The 23,528-nt window shown below is 38.8% G+C and overlaps 4 protein-coding genes across 4 annotated transcripts in view; 2 read left to right on the top strand and 2 right to left on the bottom strand.

The window, feature by feature from the left end:
• acaa2 (acetyl-CoA acyltransferase 2) overlaps window positions 1–4,757 on the top strand; it is a 9,068-nt gene extending 4,311 nt beyond the window's left edge. The window contains exons 6-10 of the mRNA XM_043247564.1: window positions 2,050–2,225; window positions 2,855–2,984; window positions 3,075–3,145; window positions 3,238–3,392; window positions 4,282–4,757. Of these exons, the coding sequence (XP_043103499.1) occupies window positions 2,050–2,225; window positions 2,855–2,984; window positions 3,075–3,145; window positions 3,238–3,392; window positions 4,282–4,366 (617 nt within the window). The 3' untranslated portion in view covers window positions 4,367–4,757. The remainder of the gene's footprint in view (window positions 1–2,049; window positions 2,226–2,854; window positions 2,985–3,074; window positions 3,146–3,237; window positions 3,393–4,281) is intronic.
• Window positions 4,758–6,267: 1,510 nt separating this feature from the next.
• rpl6 (ribosomal protein L6) lies at window positions 6,268–9,319 on the top strand. The gene is made up of 6 exons (XM_043247449.1): window positions 6,268–6,467; window positions 6,552–6,650; window positions 7,411–7,554; window positions 8,747–8,795; window positions 8,871–9,055; window positions 9,138–9,319. The coding sequence occupies exons 1-6, from the start codon at window positions 6,288–6,290 to the stop codon at window positions 9,288–9,290; spliced, it is 810 nt and encodes a 269-aa protein (XP_043103384.1). The 5' UTR covers window positions 6,268–6,287; the 3' UTR covers window positions 9,291–9,319.
• A 1,728-nt stretch (window positions 9,320–11,047) lies between these two features.
• LOC122350758 (dynein light chain 1, cytoplasmic-like) lies at window positions 11,048–13,174 on the bottom strand. Its single transcript, XM_043247450.1, has 3 exons — window positions 13,038–13,174; window positions 12,203–12,341; window positions 11,048–11,434 (listed from the first exon to the last, which is right to left on the bottom strand). The coding sequence occupies exons 1-3, from the start codon at window positions 13,172–13,174 to the stop codon at window positions 11,297–11,299; spliced, it is 414 nt and encodes a 137-aa protein (XP_043103385.1). The 3' UTR covers window positions 11,048–11,296.
• Window positions 13,175–16,500: 3,326 nt separating this feature from the next.
• On the bottom strand, window positions 16,501–20,049 carry LOC122350053 (dynein light chain 1, cytoplasmic-like). Its single transcript, XM_043246237.1, has 6 exons — window positions 19,915–20,049; window positions 18,924–19,059; window positions 18,646–18,833; window positions 17,610–17,925; window positions 16,846–16,980; window positions 16,501–16,715 (listed from the first exon to the last, which is right to left on the bottom strand). Exons 5-6 carry the CDS (start codon window positions 16,975–16,977, stop codon window positions 16,581–16,583), a joined length of 267 nt encoding a protein of 88 aa, XP_043102172.1. The 5' UTR covers window positions 16,978–16,980; window positions 17,610–17,925; window positions 18,646–18,833; window positions 18,924–19,059; window positions 19,915–20,049; the 3' UTR covers window positions 16,501–16,580.
• Window positions 20,050–23,528: the final 3,479 nt, after the last annotated feature.

Genomic DNA, 23,528 nt, shown 5'->3' with positions numbered 1-23,528 from the left:
CACACACACACACACACACACACATACACACACACACACACACACACACACATACACACACACACATACACACACACACACACACACACACACACACACACACACACACACACACACACATACACGCACACACACAGACACACACAATCCATCTCTCTCACACATGCTCACATATACAAAATCACTCTCACACACACACACACACAATCTAACACACACTCACACTTTCTTGCAGACACACACACACACACAATCTCACACACACTCACACTTACTTGCACACACACACAATCTCACACACACTCACACTTACTTGCACACACACACACACACACAATCTCACACACACTCACACTTACTTGCACACATACATAATCTCACACACACTCACACTTGCGCACACACACACACACACACACAATCTCACACACACTCACACTTACTTGCAGACACACACTCACACTTACTTGCACACACACACAATCTCACACACACTCACACTTACTTGCACACACACACAATCACACACACTCACACATACTTGCACACATACATAATCTCACACACACTCACACTTGCACACACACACACACACACACAATCTCACACACACTCACACTTGCACACACACACACACCCATTTGTACACACATACTCACACACATGCACACTCACTTCACACACACACACACACACACACTTGCACACAAACTCTCGCTCACAAGCTCACTCACACACATAATCACTCACACACTCAAAAGCTCACATTCTCTCTCACACACACACACACACACACACACACACACACGCACGAGACACACTCACACACATAAAATCGCTCTCATGAAGACTCACTTGCACACACACTCTTTCACACACATACTCTCGCACTATTTCTCACAAGCTCACACTCACTCACACACACACACTTTCGCTCACAAGCCCACACTCAAACACACATGCTCACACTTACTCTCTCACACACATACACACACACACACACACACACACACACACACACACACACATATACATACACATACACACACACACACACACACACACACACACACACACACACACACACACACACACACATACACGCACACACACAGACACACACAATCCATCTCTCTCACACATGCTCACATATACAAAATCACTCACACACACACACACAATCTAACACACACTCACACTTTCTTGCAGACACACACAATCTCACACACACTCACACTTACTTGCACACACACACACACACAATCTCACACACACTCACACTTACTTGCACACATACATAATCTCACACACACTCACACTTGCACACACACACACACACACACACACACAATCTCACACACACTCACACTTACTTGCAGACACACACTCACACTTACTTGCACACACACACAATCTCACACACACTCACACTTACTTGCACACACACACAATCTCACACACACTCACACTTACTTGCACACACACACAATCTCACACACACTCACACTTACTTGCACACATACATAATCTCACATACACTCACACTTGCACACACACACACACACACAATCTCACACACACTCACACTTGCACACACACACACACCCATTTGTACACACATACTCACACACATGCACACTCACTTCACACACACACACACACACACACACACTTGCACACAAACTCTCGCTCACAAGCTCACTCACACACATAATCACTCACACACTCAAAAGCTCACATTCTCTCTCACACACACACACACACACACACACACACACACGCACGCAGACACACTCACACACATAAAATCGCTCTCATGAAGACTCACTTGCACACACACTCTTTCACACACATACTCTCGCACTATTTCTCACAAGCTCACACTCACTCACACACACACACACTTTCGCTCACAAGCCCACACTCAAACACACATGCTCACACTTACTCTCTCACACACATACACACACACAAAATTGTTCTCACACACACTCACTTGCTCGCAAACACACACGCTCGGTCTCACACACACATCTGTCTCTGCTGCAGCTCATGAGGCCGGACACTACAATGCTGAGATCGCTCCCATTGACGTGAAGGCCAAGAAAGGGAAAGTGTCCATGACGTCTGATGAACACCCCCGTCCTCAGACCACACTGGAGCAGATGACAAAGCTGCCCCCCGTCTTCAAGAAAGGAGGCACTGTCACTGCAGCCAACGCTTCGGTGATTTTCATTATAAAATAAAAGTCTGAGAGGAAGTGCTTTCAAACAGCACCAGTACCACTGTATTTAGAGTTGATTGATTGTAATAAATGATTGTCTACTATATATATATATATATATATATATATATATATATATATATATATATATATATATATATATATATATATATTTTATATATATATATATATATATATATGTATATATATGTATATATATATATATATATATATATATATATATATATATATATATATATATATATATATATATATATATATATATATATATATATATATATATATATACATATATATATATATATATATATATATATACAAAAACAGATTTTCAAAAATCATGCTTTTTCATTGTGCATTCAAGTGAAAGTCTCAACGAAACTAGATTAGTTTAAAAAATTGCAAAAATATACAGATTTCTAACACGATAAAAGCATGATGACAGGTATCTGTTCATATGTAAAAACATAATTATTATTATATTCATAGCATATACACACATGCCTGATATTATTGTCATATTTGTGCTTTTATATGTACAAAAAAAGCATGTTTTATTTTGCTGGCGTTATATTACTGCAGTCATATTGAGTGTGTGTGACGTCACAGGGCGTGTCTGACGGAGCCGCCGCTGTGGTCATAGCCAGTGAGGACGCACTGAAGGCTCACAAACTCACCCCATTGGCTAGAATCGTGGCCTATCACACCTCGGGCTGTGATCCCTGCATCATGGGCATTGGTGAGAGCTCCGTCCACCAGCATGCTTTTCCCACGAAGCGCGAAACAGTAATAACATCAAATCATTCATAACCTTTTGTAAATGCGACAGGCCCTGTACCTGCCATCACAGAAGCTCTGAAGAAGGCTGGTCTTTCTCTCAAAGACATGGACCTGGTGGAGGTAGGTTATAGTAACGCACTCTGGGTTTCTGTCGCTCTTTCGTGAGGTTATGCGTGCATCACGTGTCCGATTCGGTTTCGTGTATCTGGCAGGTCAATGAAGCGTTCGCTCCCCAGTATCTGGCCGTGGCTAAAGCTTTGGGCCTGGACCCTGCCAAGACCAATGTGAACGGAGGGGCCATCGCCATCGGACACCCTCTGGGGGCCTCTGGGGCGAGGATCACTGCGCACCTTGTTCATGAGCTCAGGTGAAAACACAGATTTTCGTGCACGCTTTTCACATTCAGCATGAAATTAATTTCCTAATGCACAGGTGCATAATTCTTGAAAGCATTTTTATTAAGAAAAAGGAATTGTTTGTGTTTGTAATTTATATTAACTTATTATTTCATATAGTATTAAAGAAACACGGGAAAAAATAAAATAATAAAATGTAACAAGGGTGCATAATGTTTTTTTGGTGTAAGAATAGGTTTGTGTTTGCATTTTTTATTTTTATTTTTTAAATGTAACGCCAAACACAGTTGCTTTTTAAAATATAAATAAAACACCTTTTGGTATAAAAGCAAAATTTTAAAAAAAGTATATATTTTTTTAAATGTAGGAAATAAAATGGTAAAAGTTTAAATAGTTAAATAAAAAAAAAAGTTAAATGAATAAACAAATATTTAGTAAAGTGAAAAATGTTTTTTCTGATTTCAAAACAAAATAAACAGCACATAAATAAACAGCCTTTTCTCAAACTAATATATTAAAAATATATAAATATTATATTGTGTTTCTTTTTTAAATATAGGTCATAACCATTTATTGTCATAAGAATAAACACCGTCGCAACACTGAATAAATTTGTTTTTTTTCTGAGATACAAATAAAATAAATAACTTATGATATAAATAACAGCCTTTTGATAAAAAATTTTACATTTTTATATTAGAACATAAACTTATAAATTTATGCTAGGACATAAATACAAATGAATGAATAAACAACAGAATGAAACACTTCAAATCACAATCAAGCCAATGGACAAATTAACAATTAATTTTAATCAATGTAAGTTCCTGCTGAGTTTTTTTTTTTTTTGACCAACCAGTTCTAATTTGCAATTCAAGTCACTGTGTTGTCGGTTCTCAGGAGACGCGGTGGAAAGTACGCTGTGGGCTCTGCCTGCATCGGCGGAGGTCAGGGCATCGCCGTCGTCCTGGAAAACACAAACTGAGAGAGAGAAGCCAGCACACACACACATCGCTGAGAACGAAGGAAGTCCGATTCAGAAGCTAATTCGCACCGTCCCAAAGTCTGAAGCGAAGGTGTTCGTCCACAAACGTCGAGTAAAAGGTTTATTTAGAGCCTGATGATAGTTCAGGAGTTGGATTATGAGTGATGTTCGGTTACGGGACAGCGATGCTGTAACGTGCCTTATTTTTCTCACCGTGCCTGGTCTAACGTTAGCTGTTTTCCAGAGATGTCATATACTGCGTTGCGTGTCGACTCCGTGTAGCTGAATCTCTTGATCGCGGACTTGAGAATGGTTTTGTATAATGTTGATAAATTGAAGCACTCACCTGAGCTCTGACTGTAATTATTAATAAAGAATGAGATGTAAAATACTGCATTTTCTCTCTGTTTTTATGTATAGGTAGAGTCATACATGCTACGATAACAAAGATTGATTTTGACTCCGTGAGTCTTTAAATAAATGATCTTTAGATTAATCTTCGGATCTGTTTGAGTTAATCCAGGGTTATTTATCCTTTTACATGTGGCTGCATAGAAATAAAATCAAAGTTAATGTCAATGTCAATAAAATGTTTGTATATTTACAGTGTGGATATGTAAATAATGATTTCTGAAGGATCATGTGACACTGAAGACTGGAGTAACGACGCTGAACATTTTGCTTAAAAGTTACATTTTAAAACATATTTACATAGAAAATAGTTATGTTGATTTATATAAAATTTTGTACAATTTATAATGCATTTTAGTCAATTAAATACAGCCTTGATAAGCAGAAGAAACTTAAAATTCTTTAAACTTTTGAGCTCCCTAAAGTGTGTGTGTGTGTGTGTGTATATATATATATATATATATATATATATATATATATATATATATATATATATATATAGATATAAAGATTATTTTCCTAGATTATTTTCCTATATACATATATATATATATAGGAAAATAATCAAATTTTCCACACAATTTTCTACAAAACTACTGTTGTATTGTATGAATGCAGTTTGGCCGATTCTAAATCAAATTTATTGCTTCACTTTGTTTTCTAAATCATATAAATTCATCTCCAAGAACTTTTTTTACGTTTTTTGTTGTTGTTGTTCCTCGCCCGATGATCGGCGCCCTCGACTCCACCGAAGAAGAGCCTGCGCCTTTAAGGCGAAAACGTGACGGAAGAAGAACCCCGAGCGTCATACGTCACGACTATATATACGCCAAATGCCCGGATGTCGGTCTTTTTTTCTAGCTCAAGGTAATTGTGGCGTTCGTGTCTGTTTTTTCCAAACACAATCCGCATTAATCCGTTTCATCTGGTCTTAAAATCTCACTCTGAATCGTATATAAATGTCTTAATATACCGATAGCGCTAGTGACTGTGAATATTTATGCGTATGCCGTGCGTTTTAAGTACGTTATGAGTGTTCGGTGCGCGCGGAGGCCTGACACCGGGTCCGTGAACCGAGACGGGCTTTCTGTGTTTATTTTCACATTAAATACCTTTAAGTTGTACGCGACGGGTTGTCATGTGTATATACGGTTTAATACGTTATATAATTATGTTTGTCAGTCTATATAGGCGTTTATGTATATGCTTTAGCTTGTTAGCTATGCTACATCAGGTCACGTTGAGTTCCTGCAGTCCCATGCTGGAGTTTATTTCTATGTAGATATATATATATATATATATGTGTTAATATAAATTGTCACTGTATGCAACAGTACAATAATCTAAATGGCTAATTAATTGAATTACGTATTAGAATAGTTGTTGACGTGAAATCAGTTTTGTTCGCTTGTGTAGTATTTATCTTGATGGACCTGTCTTCAGAGCAGCTCAGGTCTTTAGTTGTGTTTTTGTGTGCATGCACGTTTTAATCACTCCTGTCTTTTCTCAGATGGCTGAGGGCGATAAGAAGAAAGAGGCCGATAAGAAGGAGGGCGATAAGAAGAAGAAGGCCCATAAGCATGGCAGCCGTAACCCCGTCCTGGTCCGGGGCATCGGCCGCTATTCCCGCTCGGCCATGTACGCTCGCCGGGCCATGTACAAGAGGAAGACTAAAGCCCCCGTGACGAAGGTCAGCGCCCGTGTCTTCACCGCAGGGTCACAAGGTCTCGCCTCGAAACCCGGCGTTTTCTGACTCTTCGTCTCGATGTTTCAGGTTGAAAAGAAAATAAAGGAGAAGGTTCCCACCACAGTCACCAAAACGGTTGGCGGAGACAAAAACGGAGGCACCCGTGTGGTCAAGCTGCGCAAGCTGGTGAGCAAAGGACGTTCTGACCAAATCCCAGAGATCTGTTTGATTTAAAGCAGACTTCCTATGGTCTCATGTACTTATGAGAGCTGTCTTCAGCGTTTGTGTTGCTTTCTCTCACGCTCGAGACTGGGTTTTTGTCGATCGGCGTGAGCGTGCATGTCTGTTGGTGAACCATTGCCGAATGGAGGGGGATAAAAATCTTGTCAAGTGTTTTTTGAAAACTCCTTAGACTGTTAGAAATTGAATGCGTGGGTTTGTTTTTGTGTAGCTGTAACATATTGAATAGTTAGAAGTAATAAAAAAGTTTAAATCTATTGATTTCAATGTAGTTGCTATTGGTAGTGATTGGTAGTTAATCAATCAGCGTTGAAAACAACCAATGTGACCAAAAAAAGAGATTTAATTTAATTGAATGCGTGCGTTTTCGAAGGAATTGATTTGAGATTGTTGCATGGATGTCATAGGGCTGTTCAAGTAAAATGTGTAATTAATATTTAAAAAAAAAAAAGTGCTAGAAGTACACAGAATCAAGGAGTTGTAAACATAACTCAAAGGAGTTGAAACGGACAGATCTCGAATCATATTTTAAAGTTTAATCCTATTCAAGTGAAATTAATATTCACGATTTCTTGCATCAGTGACTTTTCTGTGGATGAAAGTGTTAATGATAACCTTTGACTTGCAATCTTGTGTAAGAACAGTTTTCTAAGATTCACACACTCGTGTTTAACTGGTGCGCCCCTCTGTTTTTTTTTGTGTCCAGCCCCGTTACTACCCCACAGAGGACGTGCCCCGTAAGCTGCGGAGCCACGGCATCAAGCCCTTCTCCCAGCACCGCAGGAAACTGCGCAAGTCCATCACCCCCGGGACCGTCCTGATCCTGCTGACCGGACGCCACCGCGGGAAGGTACACGTCCTTCTGGGGTTTTAAATCGCAGCGATTAGAAGTTTTTATCTAAAGTGACTTACAAATGATGTGTATATAGAAGCAATCGAAACCAAAAAGAGCAATGATAGGCTAATCAAGACTGGTTCATACTTGCATCCACATATATACAGTATAGAGAGAGATGTGTGTGTATATAGATGCATAGATATCCATTTCATTCATATATATAGTATAGAGAGATATATATATATGTATATATATATATATATATATAGAGATATATATATATGCATATATATATATATATATAGAGATATATATAGATATCCATTTCATTCATATATATAGATATGGATATATATATATATATAGAGATATATATATATAGAGATATATATATATAGATATATAGATAGAGAGATATATATATAGAGATATAGATAGATTATATATATAGATATATAGATATATATATATGGATATATATATATATATATATATAGAGAGATATATATATATATATATATATATAGAGATATATAGAGATATATATATATATATATATAGATAGATATATATATATATATAGAGATATATATATATAGAGATATATATATATATATATATATATATATAGATATATATAGATATATATAGAGAGAGATATATAGATATATAGAGAGAGAGATATATAGAGATATAGGGATGATATATATATATATAGAGAGAGATATATATATAGAGAGATGGGATATATATATAGAGATTATATATAGATATATATTTATATATATTATTATATATATATATTATTTATATATATATATATATAATATATATATATATATATAGAGAGAGAGAGTTACTTATTTCAAAAAGTGTTCATAGAAGAACCAGAGTTGGAGGGTCAAAGATGTTTTTAGGCGGTTCTTGAAGATGGCTAAGGGTTCAGTTGAGCAGGTTAATCCACCAGGAGGGAACGTTTAATGTAAAAGTCTGTGGGCTTTGGGATGAAACGGTGCTGTTTGAAGCGGTTTGCATACAGTGAGAGATACTCCTACATGAAAAGCACAGATGCTCTCCTCCCACACACACACACACACACACACACACACACTCATCTGAACCCGTTTCTGCTCGGATGGGTCAAGCAGCACTTGATGTTTGTATTGCAGCAGAGGACTAACGGTGAATGTGTTTCCTTCTGCAGCGCGTGGTCTTCCTCAAGCAGCTGGGCACCGGTCTCCTCCTCGTCACCGGTGTGTGATCTGCGTCGGATGATGAAGATACAGAGCTAATAATTGCCGCAGGGACTAACCTCTCGTCTCTTTCAGGTCCCGTGGTTCTGAACCGGGTGCCTCTGCGCAGAGCTCACCAGAAGTTCTGCATCGCCACGAACACCAAAGTGGACATCTCTAGCATGAAGATCCCCAAAACGCTGACCGACGCCTACTTCAAGAAGAAGAAGCTGAGGAGACCCAAGCACCAGGAGGGAGAGATCTTCGACACGGAGAAGGAGGTAAAGCGGGCTTTCCGGAGGCGGATGGGTTCTAGCAGGACTCTGAGTGGAGGACCTGATTGTTTTCGTTGTTGTTCTGCAGAAGTACCAGCTGACGGAGCAGCGCAAGGCCGACCAGAAAGCGGTGGATGCTCAGCTGCTTCCTCTGATCAAGAAGGTTCCTCAGCTCACGGGATACCTGCGCACCTCCTTCTGCCTGTCTAACGGAGTCTATCCACACAAACTGGTTTTCTAAAACGCAAATAAAATCTGTCTCAAACCAGATCACTTTCTGTGCTGCCTTTTTCACGTTTCGAAAGTCGCAAACGTAGGCATTACTACATTTTACAAATGAGTCTATAAATTAATCCAAGCAATCAATAAATGGTTAAAACGAGGTTATAGGTTGAGTACAGAAGTGTTTGCTTGTGCTGTTCTCGATGTCTAACCAAAGTGCATAGAAAAGGTTAATATTTTTTTTTGTAATTCTACACATTACTATATACAAGTTAGTGGAGCGCACGCTGTGGGAAACTGCTCATGCATTCAGTAAACGAGTGCCCAGGATATTGGCTGAAATGCGACTAGTGATGGAAAAGTACTTTTAAAAGTAATGCATGAGAGTATCGCTGAGCTTTATATTTTAGGGAGTAACTGCTGCTTAGTTTATGGAAAGTTGTTGCGTTACGTTTTGGACTGGCTGGCTTGTTTGCATTTAATATAAAAAAGTATTTTTTTGCTCATGTAAAAGCCCTTTCGCTGCAAAAGCTACATAGACTCCTCATAGGTCGGCGATGAAGACACGGGTTAATAAAATGGGATTAAATACATGATGGGTATTTGTGTTGTTCAACATTTAATCATTGCGTTTTTGTGTCATTCTGGGTTGCATTTCAATGTTTTTATTCCTATCGAGGAACACCGTTTTTTTGTAAACATTCACGTTCATTGTAGGTTAGAACTAAAGTAACATCTTCCTCCCAAAAGTATTTTCTTCCAAATTTAAAAGTAATCTGATTAGTTGTTTGTAAAGCGTTACCGCCGACCTTGTCACAGTATTAACCAAAATGTGGACGTTTTTACAACATATGTAATAAGATCATTTTGAAATGCGCAACTAGTGCTTTAATGCATTTAAACGAGTAATTGTTAATTAATTTTGCGTATTTGTCTCATACCAGATAATCATTCTGGTTCAGGTTTCTTTAAAACCAGTATTCTAAAGACGGCTTTGCAAATGTCTCGCTGCAGTCAGCTTAAAATAAATGGGAAGTGAATGGTTTTAAGCAGAGGCACGTTTGATTCTAAATCGGTCTGCTTTGAGCTTCATCTTCGTGGGTATTTTTAGTCTTAATGAGCGCAGCGTCTCTACACTTCTATTCTGTCGAGCAGGTGCGAGCGCTCTTTATATAAACGGCATAATTAGGAGAACACACAACTTATTCCTCACGAGTCAACGGTACGCCTGGCTTGTGTTCATCTTTTTATTCATGCATTCGTCAATAAAATGCACCGCTTGAGACTTCAGGAAAAGTTATAAAGCTGAGGAAAGCAATGGGGATTATTCAAATACATACTACTATTATTATATATATATTATTATAACCAATATTAGTTGTTAGAATAATTCAAATTATTTTAATGTGTTAATATTGGAATTTTTGTATTTTAATGTAGTTTACAAACTTTCATCATAAAAATGTTCCTTTGTGTTCGTAAAAAAAATTCAGTTTTTATTAAATTAATAAAAATTGATAAATTAACAATTAAAAAAAAACAAACAAATATTACTTTTTTGTGTTTGAATTGTTTTAATTAAAAACTTAGCTGATTCGCTTTTAATTAATTAAAATAATAATAATAATTGCAAATTCACACAAATTGTCCTTTCCCCCTCCTCCATTACTATTTCTGTTTCCCAGTTTTGAGAAAACTGGAAAGTCCACATTTTGAGAAGCACCGGCATCTTCACACACCGCACGCATCCCGAAGACAAGAAACGCCAGGCAAACGGCCAAACCATTTTGCTTTAATAAAAAAAAACGCGGGTGACATAAAACGCTCAAACCGTGTATAGAAAACAAAAATAAATACAAGTGTTTCTTTATGGCATTTTCCTCTCACACGGGCTTTTTCTAAACAATAATCAGAACGAAAGGAGAAGCAGCCGAGAGAAGGAAGGCAGGTCCCAGTGCAGGAATGGTTCGCCTTGTCAGTACAGTCAGTTCGTAATGGTCTGTTGAAATGGATGGGTGCCGTCGCTCAGCCCGATTTGAAGAGCAGGATGGCCACCTGACCCAGGTAGAAGTAGATGAAATGTTTGGTCTCGTGAGTCACGTAACTGCCGAAGTTCCTCCCCACGATGCAGTGCCAGGTGGGATTGTACTTTTTGTCGAACTCCTTCAAGGAAGCAATACATTTAATTCAATTCACATCATTCAAAATACGTCTATTCTTTCCTGTCGGAAAGCTGAAAACTGAACCAAAAGATTTCTTGAAATGATCTGGCTTCAATAAAAGCATTTGCTATCAATTAACAATTTTAGAGGATGACTAAAAATTATTGAAATTTACATGTTATTACTAATCTAAACTGTTAATTAATTTAACAATAAAAATGCTAAAAAAAAGTATTTCTTTCACACTTTTTAAATGAGTTCCATTTATCAATTATATAAATACATTTAATGTATCAATTATATAAAAGAATAATATATTTGAATCATATTTTCAAAAACAAACAAAAATAATGAACTTAAATTGCAATCAAATTGTATTAATAAATTAAAATTTATTTATTATTTAATCAATGACTTAAATGTCAATTCAAAAATAAATAACTGATAAAAAAAATATATATATATATATATATATATATTATTTTTTTTTTTTAATGTTTTTAGCATTTGTTCAGTTCATATATGAGTTCTTATATTTATTACAATTACTAATCTTTTGGTTTTGGTTGCTTCTATTGTACTCATTCATCCGCTAATTGTGAAAAATTTGATTTTAATATAATTGTCTTTTTTTTGCATTTATTTAATAAAATCCACACATACATATACATACATATACACACACACACGGACACAAAAGTTTATTATTATCATTTTTATTCATATTCTGTGGCCGGTAAAGCGTTCCGCCCACTGAAGCGGCGTTTACCTTCTTGATGTAGGCGGCGATGTCCTTCTCGATGTTGTACTTCTCGAGCGCCTGTGTTGCACACTCCACAGCGTCCTGCTGCATCTCCTCAGACATGTCCGCATTTTTGATGACTGCCTTTCTGTCCGACATGCTGGATCTGCGGAGAGACAGAGGAGTCGAATGCTGAACGAACGAGATAAACAGGGCTCGATCCGAGCGACACCCTGTGACGCACCCTACATAGTGCTCATCCTGCTCTCTGCCCTGCCCCAAACCCACAGTCCTCCAGCGTCTGCTCGGAGACGGCCGGGCGTCAGAGTCGTCCGCACCAGCCGGGCGGACGTTACATAATATCTCCACAGCCTTTATTCCATCTTTATTGCATAACATCACGTGGCGTATTTTGCCAGGTTACTGTTGCCATGGTCACCTGAGCTAAAGACCATACTCAGCACCACAGATTAATTCAACAAACTTATGATACTCATCATGCTTATATAACTATTAATAGTTTACTAACATAATCAATCAAATTGTGCCTTATTTTTATTAGTAAACGACAAATGAATGGGTGCCACGGTTATTTTTAGAAATAAGAAACACTTTACATCGTCGTTTCTTAACGGCAAATGAAATAATCCCGTATCTTTTTGCTTTTGTTCTAAAAAATCATATCTTTAATAACTGCTTTCATTTATATTTAATGCAGCTGCTGAAACAAGGTGTGCAAACGGTCAACTGCCGTTAGGCACAACATCGCTTACTCTAACCGACAAGAAAACACATGATGTTTTGCTCTAAAGATTAATATGCATCGTAAGCTGCAATCAACGGACGAAAGGGAAAGTTTTACCTTATTTCTGTGCAGATTTGTTGAGACGGAGAGAAACGCGACTCGCTCGCAGCGCCTGAGATGCTCCCGCTGTGTGCTTGACCAAAAGCAATGTAGGTGTGCGACCGCCGTTGGCTCCTCCCCCTCTCGCTTAGCATTGGCTGTCGCTGCCGTGCCCGGCTCTGCGATTGGTCGACCGCGCGAGAGTCTCGCTGCAATGTATTTTTGCATTTTATTTCAGACCGGCGTGCCTTGCGCCTAAGACGCTTCGCCGGTGTCCATAGCAACAGGAATGCTCCGGAAGTCAGGGTAGATGGAGACGTTGACCAAAAATAGAAATTATGTGCTTGAAAACAACTGAAACTGCAAAAAAGTATTTTATATTTAACTCTAGCACTCTCTATTTTAATTATATTTTTTAAAATAAAAAACCTTTTAGACTTTGCAGCCTATTCATTTACTAACCAGCTTGCCCTATTCTTTTTCTATTCTATATTTACCTTTTATTTATTATATAATAAAAATAGTGCTGGCAAATTATTATTAATATATTTAGAAAATATTTACACAATGTGTATATTTATAATTATAGAATATATATATATATATATATATATATATATATATATATATATATATATATATATATATATATATATATATATATATACATACATAAATATATATATATATATATATATATATATATATATATATATATATATATATATATATATATGTGTGTGTGTGTGTGTGTATGTAAGAATTCTTATTATGTACACATAATAAACATACATGAATTGTGCAAACAAAAACGTATATATAAAAAAGCTTGTATATATTATTTACTCTTTTGTAGTCGCTTTGGACAATGTAAAAATATGTTTACGAAACTAATGCTATCACAGGAATAAAGTGCCATTTAATATTTAATATACAAGCCTAGAGATCATTATTATAATATCCGGGGTGGAGATGATTGCTCTTATCAGGTGAAAGCAAAGCGATATATTGCATACAAAACATAAATATATATTTTTATACTGTCTTAGCTTGTTTAATGACGCCCGTGTCGCTCCAGCTGTTAAACCAAAAGCCATTAAGATGTGTTGTTTCTGTTCTTCCCTGCATCTCCTGGCTGCGTTCTTTCACTTGAAACGTAACATACCTTAACATTTCTGCATTATTCAGCGTTTCCACAACAAACACAAATAAAACAAACGGCGCATGTGACCAGTCTTATGTTGCACAGGTGTGTAGCAGTAAGCGAAAATACGCCGCATGGGTGAAAACGATCGTTTTTTCTTTTAATGCCTAAAAGGATTGGAACAAGCGAAGATCTGAAATATAAGAAGCCATGGAGGGCCCTCTGGTGACTCCAGATTATTAGTCAAAATATAATAAATTAGCAGCACACTGTAATGAAATGAACTGAAACTAAAAGCATTTGTGTGAAAGTATGCTGTAAACTTAAACAGAGCGCAGTTTCAAAAAATCTAAATGTTTCTTCAATCAAGATTTACTGCAAAGGCTTATTCTTACAGTCAAGATTTTAAAACGGAAAGATTTTTACTTTTAATCTAGTCTTAATAATCTAAACTCGACAAACTGTTTTTAAACTCTTTAAAAGCCGTCGGCGATTTATTTCTGCGTGATGCAAAGCTTTTTCCCACAATGCATTGCCAGCGGCGTTGGTGCTATTGACCTTCTTGATGGACGCCGATGGCTTTTTCGTCTTCATGCATGCTCACATGACTCGTGACGGTTTGGCTTTCCTTTGCAGAAAAGATTTCGTTTTGTACAATCATGTACGCGTAGTAACGTTCACAAATGCGGGGGTCTTTTTAAAAATAAATTGATATTTTATTTAGCATTGAATTGATCAAAAGTGGAAGGAAATGCGATTCATTTATTTTCAAAACACTGTCGTTTTGAACTTTTCAGTAAAGAATCCTGAAAAATAGCTACGTATTGCAGTTTTAAAAACCTCGGGGTAACACCTCGATCACCGCTCAAACTGTTCGGTCCAATAAAAAAGGTAAAATGACAGAAAATGCATGCGTTTACCACATGTTTTTATGTTACAGCAGTGGTTCCCAACCTTTTCCTGTTTGAGACACCCTTGGAAAGCCTTTCAAAAGTTCCCGGCACCCTTATAAAGAAATAGATATTTAAAATCTCTAGCTTTTTTATTATTATTTATTTATTTGTTTCATTTCGAGAGTTTGCATGCAACAACACCTTATACCTAGTCCTAGATGATATGAGAATACTGTTTACACTGATTCTGCCTTAATAAAAAAATTTTGTTGAAATTTTGGCGGCACCCTCAAAAGATCTCACGGCACCCCTTAGTGCCGCGGCACACCGGTTGGGAACCACTGTGTTACAGCCTTATTCCCGACAATTCTACACACGATACCCCATAAAGACAACGTTTTGCAAATTCGTTCGAAATAGAAAACCTGAAAAATCCCATGCACGTGAAGCTCTAGATTGAGCTCGACTACATTCGGTTTCAGCGGATCGTTCTTGAGACGTTTCAGCAGCTTAATTGGAGTTCACCTGTGATGAATTCAGCTGATTGGACACCACAGCGGTCTATATAAGGTCCCGGGGTTGACAAACCGGGCATGAAGACGGAGGGATGGTCTGTAGATTATTCCAGATATAATACTGGTGTGGGGAAAGGTGGCTGTGAAAAACATTTAACAATATTTCCAATTCTGACCACCAAGTTGAAAAGTTAAAAAACAGTACTAGGCCCTGTGTTCCGCACAGAAGAAGGGTTTATCAATAAAAAGCTTCAACCAGTTCGTTTTAAAAGTGTTGTTTAAGATAGAAAAATAATCGAGAGCACCGTTTTTATATGAATTAACAATCACAGATTTTCCTATTCAATGCACGTGATTTTGAAGTGTAGCATTGTTTTATCGATTCTTAATAGCAATTCGATTCTGATGCAAAACGAGCACGTTAAGTTTAATTGAATGCAATTATAGCTATAATAACTGATGGGACGTAAGCAAGTATGCGGAAAACGTGGAATTTGTGTTTTGCGTTAACGCAGTTAAAAAACTCTCGCCACAAAGAGGCTTTTGTGAAGCAGACGTTAAAGGCTTCTTCGTGGAACGATTCAGACAATAAGATATGGCATCCGAAGCATGTTTAGTTTTAAAAGTATAGTTCATTAAACCGGGGAGCTCCTGCTTACTGTTGTGTACGCGTGCATTATTACATTTTTGACAACAATGCGCGCATATACAGACAAGAATATCAGTCGTCGCTCCATATCTTCTAATGATATGGCTTATGATATTTTAGCGCAATGCAGCGACGAGAACTAAACATTCGTGACGATCAGATTGAACGCTCGCTCTTATCCGAGCCGCTTTGGATCAGGTCGATGGTTTGCACGATGCAGCAGACTTTATTAAATGTATTAAGTGGGGCCGGTCAGCAAACGGAAGAGATTTCAACCTGATAAGTTCTCAAGGCTTTTATTCGGATGGCTATGGTACGGATGTGTTCGGCGTGATCGTTCCCCTGGGGCTGTTGGAGTCGTCAGCTAGTCTTGAACAGCATGATGGTCTCGTTGCCGACGGTGAAGCGGAGGTAGCAGCCCCGCGAGTGCGACACGAGGCTGCCGCAGCTACCCACGATGCATTGCCAGGAGGGCTGATACCGCCGGTCGAATTCCTGCGAAGAAAGACGCATTAAACCTAAACCCAACAAAAACACCCGTCCTCCACCAGACGAGAAGCACAGCGCGTTTTATATATAGCTTATAGCTTATCGAGACGTTTTATCAATAAAGAGCTCCGTCGACCTTCTTGATGTAGACGGCTATGTCCTTGCTGCTGTCGTACATGTTCACAGCCAGAAGAGCGCATTCAAGAGCCTCCCGCTGCATCTCGTCGCTCATGTCGGATTTTGCGACGGTGATCTTCGTTTTCGACATGGTCTGCGGTCATAAGCACAGATTTTATTTGAACGAGCAACTATGAGCATGAGTGAACGGGATCAAATCTGGAGATTTGAAACCGACCCACATAATGTTTTTATCTGATGTCGTCAAGCACGAACCAAGTTTTTGGGATCGGGAGGATTTTTTTTAGTGCTTTCGACCCATTTAACTGTCCCTCGCATTTAGAAAAAACACATTAAGGTGCGCTATTTAATACAGTGACCTAGACTCAGGTGTCCCGGTGGGCTTTTATCGATACTGCTTTAAGAAATATACAGATTTTTCAAATTAGCTTCGCTTAAAATTAATGTTGTATCCTATGTTCAACAAGGCTGAATTTATTTGATAAAAAAACCCCATAAAAACGGTGAAATATAGCAATTAAAAATAGCAACTAAAAAAAATAAATAAATAAATAATATATATATATATATATATATATATATATATATATATATATATATATATATATATATATATATATATATATTTTTTTTTTTTTTATTTTAATTTTTATATTTATTTATTTTTTCTCACATATTCTCACATATTTTCTATGCATATCTTCTATATTCCTGTTTATACATAAAATTGATCTATATATATATATATACACATTGTCTTACCGTGTTTATGTGCCGATCTCTGAACAGAGCGATTATATGTTGATTCGCTCTCAGTTTCTGTGTCTTTGACTAAAACTAACTCACTCCTCCTGTTCTTATTTACATCAGAGTCCAACCTGAACAACATTCCTGAAAGTTTAATGCCTTTCTGCACCATCAGCTGTGTCTAAACATATAGAAATTGAAATAAAAGCTTGAGGGGCATTTATTAAGAGCTTTTTTTATTGCATTGTGACCCGATTTATTGCAGTTTTACACTCGTCATGCGAAATCAGCATCTCATTTTCCGTGCGACGACACGAGACGAGGCCTTGATCTGAAAATAAAAATAAAAGTACTTGCACGATTCCCAGAACAAGTAAAACCAGATATTTTTACTCTTACATCAAAAGCAGGTAAGTGAAAGGATCTCACGCACAAAAAAATAATTATATAAGAGATTTATTCCTTAAAAAAATCATTATACTTTTTTTTCTTCAAATGTTACGACTTGCTTTAGAACGATGAGTGATGAGATTCAAAAGTGGCATTCCATTACAATGTTACATTATCTGAATGATAGAATGTAACGTTCCCCTAACGTTCACACAACCAAGAGAAAATATATTTTAAAAAACATGGAGCATTCAGCAATGCAAAATGACATATTCTAGTCATTTAAGTCATTAAATGCATCTGCTTTTCATAAACTGTCAAGCGTATTTTCTACACTTATGTTTAACTTCTAGTAAATCTGCCATGAACTGTGGATCCTCCAGGCTTCAGAAAGTATAATAAAATTTTGACAGTGTTTAATGTAAACCAATAAGACCTTATAGTTGCAAACATGAAATGATTTAAATATCAGTTGTTTATGAATACGCCTTTGATTATATTTAAATGCTTGTTTGCTGATCAAAACATAAATCAATGACGTAAAAAAATTGCATTATGTACAGTACAGTTACCGTGAGATTTATCAAATTAAAAAAAGCGAATTATGGCCATTAAAATGTTTATTCATGTACGAATGAAAACCGAGACTAAAACAGCAGACCTGAATGCACTGCACTCCAGCACCTCGATCAAATGCCTTCGAACTGTTGCTCAGTCAGACTTGTAAAGAGTTATATGTCTATTGCCCACATCAAAAGAGATAAAGTAGTTCGAATTATATGTCGTATAGCAACTGTAACTGTCTCCAACAACGCAGTGCCAGTTGGGCTGGTGCCTTCTGTCGAATTCCTGCAAGAAAACACACAGCGTTAGCTTCCACTGAACCAACAACCGTTCCTGAACAACTACAGCTTATCAAGAAACTGCTTTGACGTCCACCTCCTTGATGTACACAGCAATGCTCCAGTTATCATCGTGCATGTTCACGGCCAGAAGAGCGCACTCGAGAACCTCCCGCTGCAGCTCATCACTCATGTCCGCTTGTCGTACGTTCAGTGATGTTTTCGCCATTGATCTGCAACCGCAAGCAGAGATCTTGGGATATCGTTCAAAATAACTGCAGTCATCTACTGTTAAAAATTGGACCATTGCACCATTACTCCAATCTTCAGCGTCACATGATCCTTCAGAAACCACGCCGTAAAATCCAATGGTTTACCTCATTTAGTTACAGTTAGTGAGCTGTGCTTAGTTGTTATCCTTACTAGGTTTTATTAAGTAAATAAATAGGTTGATTTTAGAGGGTGACCTATGTTCGAAGCTGAAAAGCCTTTAATTTGGATGATATAATACTTGATATATGCCTGATATAACAATTGTGGTATATACTGAAGTCACTGCACACCAGTCGAAACAATGGTTACAATTAACTTTGATTTAACGGCAGCAACAACAACAACAACTGTTAAACAAAGCAAATGCATAATTTACACTGCCGCCATGCACTTTGGGAGTCAGTGAGTAGCTTATTAGTAAATTCAACTTGTAGTTAAAATGACTGCTATATGTTTAAGTAATTATTACTTCAAGTTTGCAAATAGATGTTACTTAAATTTTTTGGGCAACCAGTTTCCTGTAGTTTCTCGAAGTAAACTCAACTTAACCAGGTTTAGAGTGCATTCTAATATGATGATTTTATGCTCGAGAGACATTTCGGATTATTTTTAGTACCGAAAACGGTTGCCCTACACAATATTTCTATTTGCCGGGATTCACAGATTCGAAAGAACAGCATTTATTTCAAATAGAAATCTTTAGAACATAACAAGTTTCTTATAGCCTATATATATATATATATATATATATATATATATATATATATATATATATATATATATATATATATATATATATATAAACTTTGTCTTACCGTGTTTATGTGTCTATCTCTGAACGGAGCGATTATATGTTGATTCTCTTACAGTTTCTGTGTCTTTGACTAAAACTAACTCACTCTACCTGTTTTCATCTACATCACAATCTAACCTCTCTTACACCCCTCTGCATGAAATAACTTCCTGAAAGCATAATGCCTTTCTGCACCTTCGACTGTGTCTAAACATTACATTCAAACTAAAGCATGAGGGCCATTTATTAAGAACATCTTTTTTATTGCATTGTGGCACAATTTATTGCAGTTTTACACTCGTCATGCAAAATCAGAATCTCATTTTCTGTGCGACGACACGAGACGAGGTCTTGATCGGAAAATAACACTAGTCGTACAAATACCAGAACAAGTAAAACCAGATATTTTTACGCTTACATCAAAACCTGGTAAGTGACGGGATCTCACACACACACACACACACACACAAAAAGATTTATGGTAATAGATTTATCTATTATCTATTTATTATCTATTTATCTAATATATAAATCTATTACATTCTATTATACTTTTTTTCCAAATGTTTTGACTTGATTTAGAATGATAAGTGATGTTTTGGAATATCATTTAAAATGAAAAACTGCTGTTATCCATGTGACTGTTTTGTCTGTATTGTATTTATTTTTGTGCTAGAAAGCAGGCGATGCGGACGAAGATAATCCAATAATTGCATATTCTTAATTCCAACAAGACAGAGACACGGGGTAAGCACAGGTAAAACACTTAATGCTGGACAGGTGCTAGGGTTTAACTGAGACTAATGAGAACAAAGAACAAGACCAAATATGGGTAAACAGGAAATTAAATTAAATTAAATTAAGGTGGATGACAGAAACTAAAAACACAATCAAACAGTCCGTGGGGCGTGACAGTTCGTCCCCCTTCCGAAAGGCACACCAAGAGATGGAAGAAGACGATGACTGAGTCCAGGGTGGAGCCAACGGAGGGGGGAGCCATGGCCACCGACAGCGGCGGACAAAGGTGGATGAGGAGGCCGAGGCTGAGATAGAGTGCCGATGCCCGACAGGGAGGGTCAACAGTGAGGATCCAGAGGGCCAAAGCGGAGCAGATGACTCCAGCGACTAATGCAAAGATGGGGATCCAGAAGGCCACAGTGAAGCTGGAGGGAAGGAGGAGACTGACCGAGCCAGAGGGATGAGCCGGATGAGTGGAATCGTGAGGCGGATGGTAGATGCCTGACCAAGGTGGAGCCGAAAGGGGCGAGGGAGCCTGGCAGAGCTGATGGGCTACGGTGGAGAGGATGGAGCTGAGAACCATTGTTGAGGAGGCAGGTCGAACGGCTGAGGCGAAGTCCAGGATTCAAAGGCTAGAGGCAGAATCGAGGGAATGCTGATGGAGACAGGCAGACCCATGGCAGATCCAGCTCACTGATGGTGGGCTGAGGGTGAGCAGTGGTGGGCTTGCCATAGGAGTCACTGGCGGTGAACTGGACTGGCCGTTATTGCATAACAGGATCTGCCCAGATCTCCCATTTATCCATCCATCCATTTTCTTCCGCTTATGCGGGGCCGGGTCACAGGGGCAGCAGACTAAGTAGGGATGCCCAGACTTCCCTCTTCCCAGACGCTTCCTCCAGCTCTTCTAGGGGAACACTGAGGCGCTCCCAGGCCAGCCGAGAGACATAGTTCTTCCAGTGTGTCCTAGGTCTTTCCTGGGCCTCCTCCAAGTAGAAAATGCCCGGAACACCTCCATCCGGAACAGATGCCCGAGTCACCTCAATGTGAAGAAACAGCGGGTCTGCTCTGAGCTCCTTCTGACTCCTCTCCTCCTCACCCTATCTCTAAGGGAGCACCAGCCACCCTGCGACTCATTTCTGCCGTTTGTATCCGGGATCTCATTCTTTCTGCCATGTCCCAAAGCTCATGACCAAAGGTGAGAGTAGGAACGTAGATCGACCAGTAAATTTAGAGCTTCTCCTTGCATCTCAGCTCCTTCTTCAACACAACGGACCGGTACATGGACCACATGGACTGCAGAAGCTGCACTGATCAGTCTGTCGATCTCTCGATCCATCCTTCACACTCAGCTGCTTCAACTCAGCTGCAAACCACCCTAGTGCCCTAGGTTGATGCTTGATGCAGCCAACAGGACAACAGCAAAAAGAAAAGACGAGATCCTGTGGTCACCAAACCAGACCCCCTCCAGCTCCCCATCTGTGCCTAGAAATCCTGTCCATATGAACCGGACCGGTGACAAAGGGCAATCACAGAAGTCCAACAACAGAACACTACTCGGGTTCAGATCAGGGGCCCGTTCCTCCCAATCACGCCTCTCCAGGTGTCACTAGCATCACCCACGTGAGCATTGAAGTCCCCCAGTAGAACGAGTCCCTGGTTGGAGCACTTTCCAGCACCCCTCCCAGAGACTCAAAGAAGGCTGGGTACTCTGCATTGCCATTTGGCCCGTAGGCACAAATGACAGTGGTAGACCTCTTCCCAACCTGAGGGCACAAGGAAGAGACCCTCTTGCTCACCGAGGTGAACTCCAACACATGGTGGCTAAGTTGGAGGGTTATGAACAAGCCCACACCAGCCCGCAACCTCTCACTGCAGGCAACACCAGAGTAGTGCAGAGTCTAGCTCCTTTCAAAGAGATGGATTCCAGAGCCCGAGCTGTGGCCGGTGAGCCCAACTATCTCTAATTGGTACCTCTCAACCTCCTGCACTAACTCAGGCTCCTTTCCCCCCAGAGAGGTGATATTCCATGTCCCTAAAGCCAGATTCTGTGTCCGAGGATTGGGTCGCTGAAGTCCCCACTTTCGACCGCTGCCCCAATTCACAATGCACCGGCCCCTTATGGTCTCTCCAGCAGGTGGTGGCCCTACAGGAGGTGAGCCCCCATCGCTCCTTCGGGTTGAGCCTGGCCGGGTCTCATGGGGTAAGACCTGGCCACCAGGCTCTTGCATATGGGAGCCACAACCCCATTCTTGGCTCCAGGGTGGGGCCCCGGCTGCGCTGTATCGAGCGACGTCACATCCTCATTTAGATTTTTCTTTATAAGGGGAAGTGGACCGCTCTTTGTCTGGCTTGTCAACTAGGAACTGCTTGCCTTGGGAGACCCTAGTAGGGTCATGTAGCTGCAGACAATATAGCTATAGATGAACATCCAGAAAATAATCAGGGTCAACAGCAGAGGAAGAAGAGGAGTATAGATGCTTGGTGGAAGAGTACAGAAGCAATAACAGAGGAAGAGGCAGAAGAGGCCAAGGACAGAGGCGTATCAGATGAAGTAATGGATCATGTTTTTTGTCACAGTATTAGCACTCGCTGCAGTCCTTTGCTTCCCTGTATTTCCACTGGATGTGTTTAAAGATGTTCTTTTCACTGTCCATCAGCAGAACAATAAAACAGGAAGCTTTGTTCTACAGATAGTAAAAAGGATTGTGAATAGTTTTAAAGTTTACCTGATTCATATTGGGTCAGCAGTTTATCAATATCATTGCTCACTCTCCTGAATACTAACAAATTATGTAACATGAGTCATAATGGATGCTAATTATCTGAATCAGACTAAACAATAACCTCTTCTGCAGTTGATGCAGATGGTGCAGATGTACTCGGGATCCACCAGAA

The sequence above is a fragment of the Puntigrus tetrazona genome, chromosome 8 (assembly GCF_018831695.1).
Source record: "Puntigrus tetrazona isolate hp1 chromosome 8, ASM1883169v1, whole genome shotgun sequence".
NCBI lineage: Eukaryota > Metazoa > Chordata > Actinopteri > Cypriniformes > Cyprinidae > Puntigrus > Puntigrus tetrazona.
Note: the sequence above shows the minus strand (reverse complement) of the source record. Positions and strands in the feature narration are given on the sequence as shown.

Bases quoted from the DNA above. Each gene is read 5' to 3' on its own strand.
- rpl6 (XM_043247449.1), top strand. From the start codon at position 6,288: ATGGCTGAGGGCGATAAGAAGAAAGAGGCCGATAAGAAGGAGGGCGAT. The intron at 6,468-6,551 runs GTCAGCGCCCGT...TCGATGTTTCAG, and splicing joins CTAAAGCCCCCGTGACGAAG to GTTGAAAAGAAAATAAAGGA. The intron at 6,651-7,410 runs GTGAGCAAAGGA...TTTTGTGTCCAG, and splicing joins TGGTCAAGCTGCGCAAGCTG to CCCCGTTACTACCCCACAGA.
- LOC122350053 (XM_043246237.1), bottom strand. From the start codon at position 16,977: ATGTCGAAAACGAAGATCACCGTCGCAAAATCCGACATGAGCGACGAG. The intron at 16,716-16,845 runs GTCGACGGAGCT...CTTTCTTCGCAG, and splicing joins TAGCCGTCTACATCAAGAAG to GAATTCGACCGGCGGTATCA.
- LOC122350758 (XM_043247450.1), bottom strand. From the start codon at position 13,174: ATGCTAAGCGAGAGGGGGAGGAGCCAACGGCGGTCGCACACCTACATT. The intron at 12,342-13,037 runs GTAAAACTTTCC...GTCTCTCCGCAG, and splicing joins CAAATCTGCACAGAAATAAG to ATCCAGCATGTCGGACAGAA. The intron at 11,435-12,202 runs GTAAACGCCGCT...GCTTCCTTGAAG, and splicing joins TCGCCGCCTACATCAAGAAG to GAGTTCGACAAAAAGTACAA.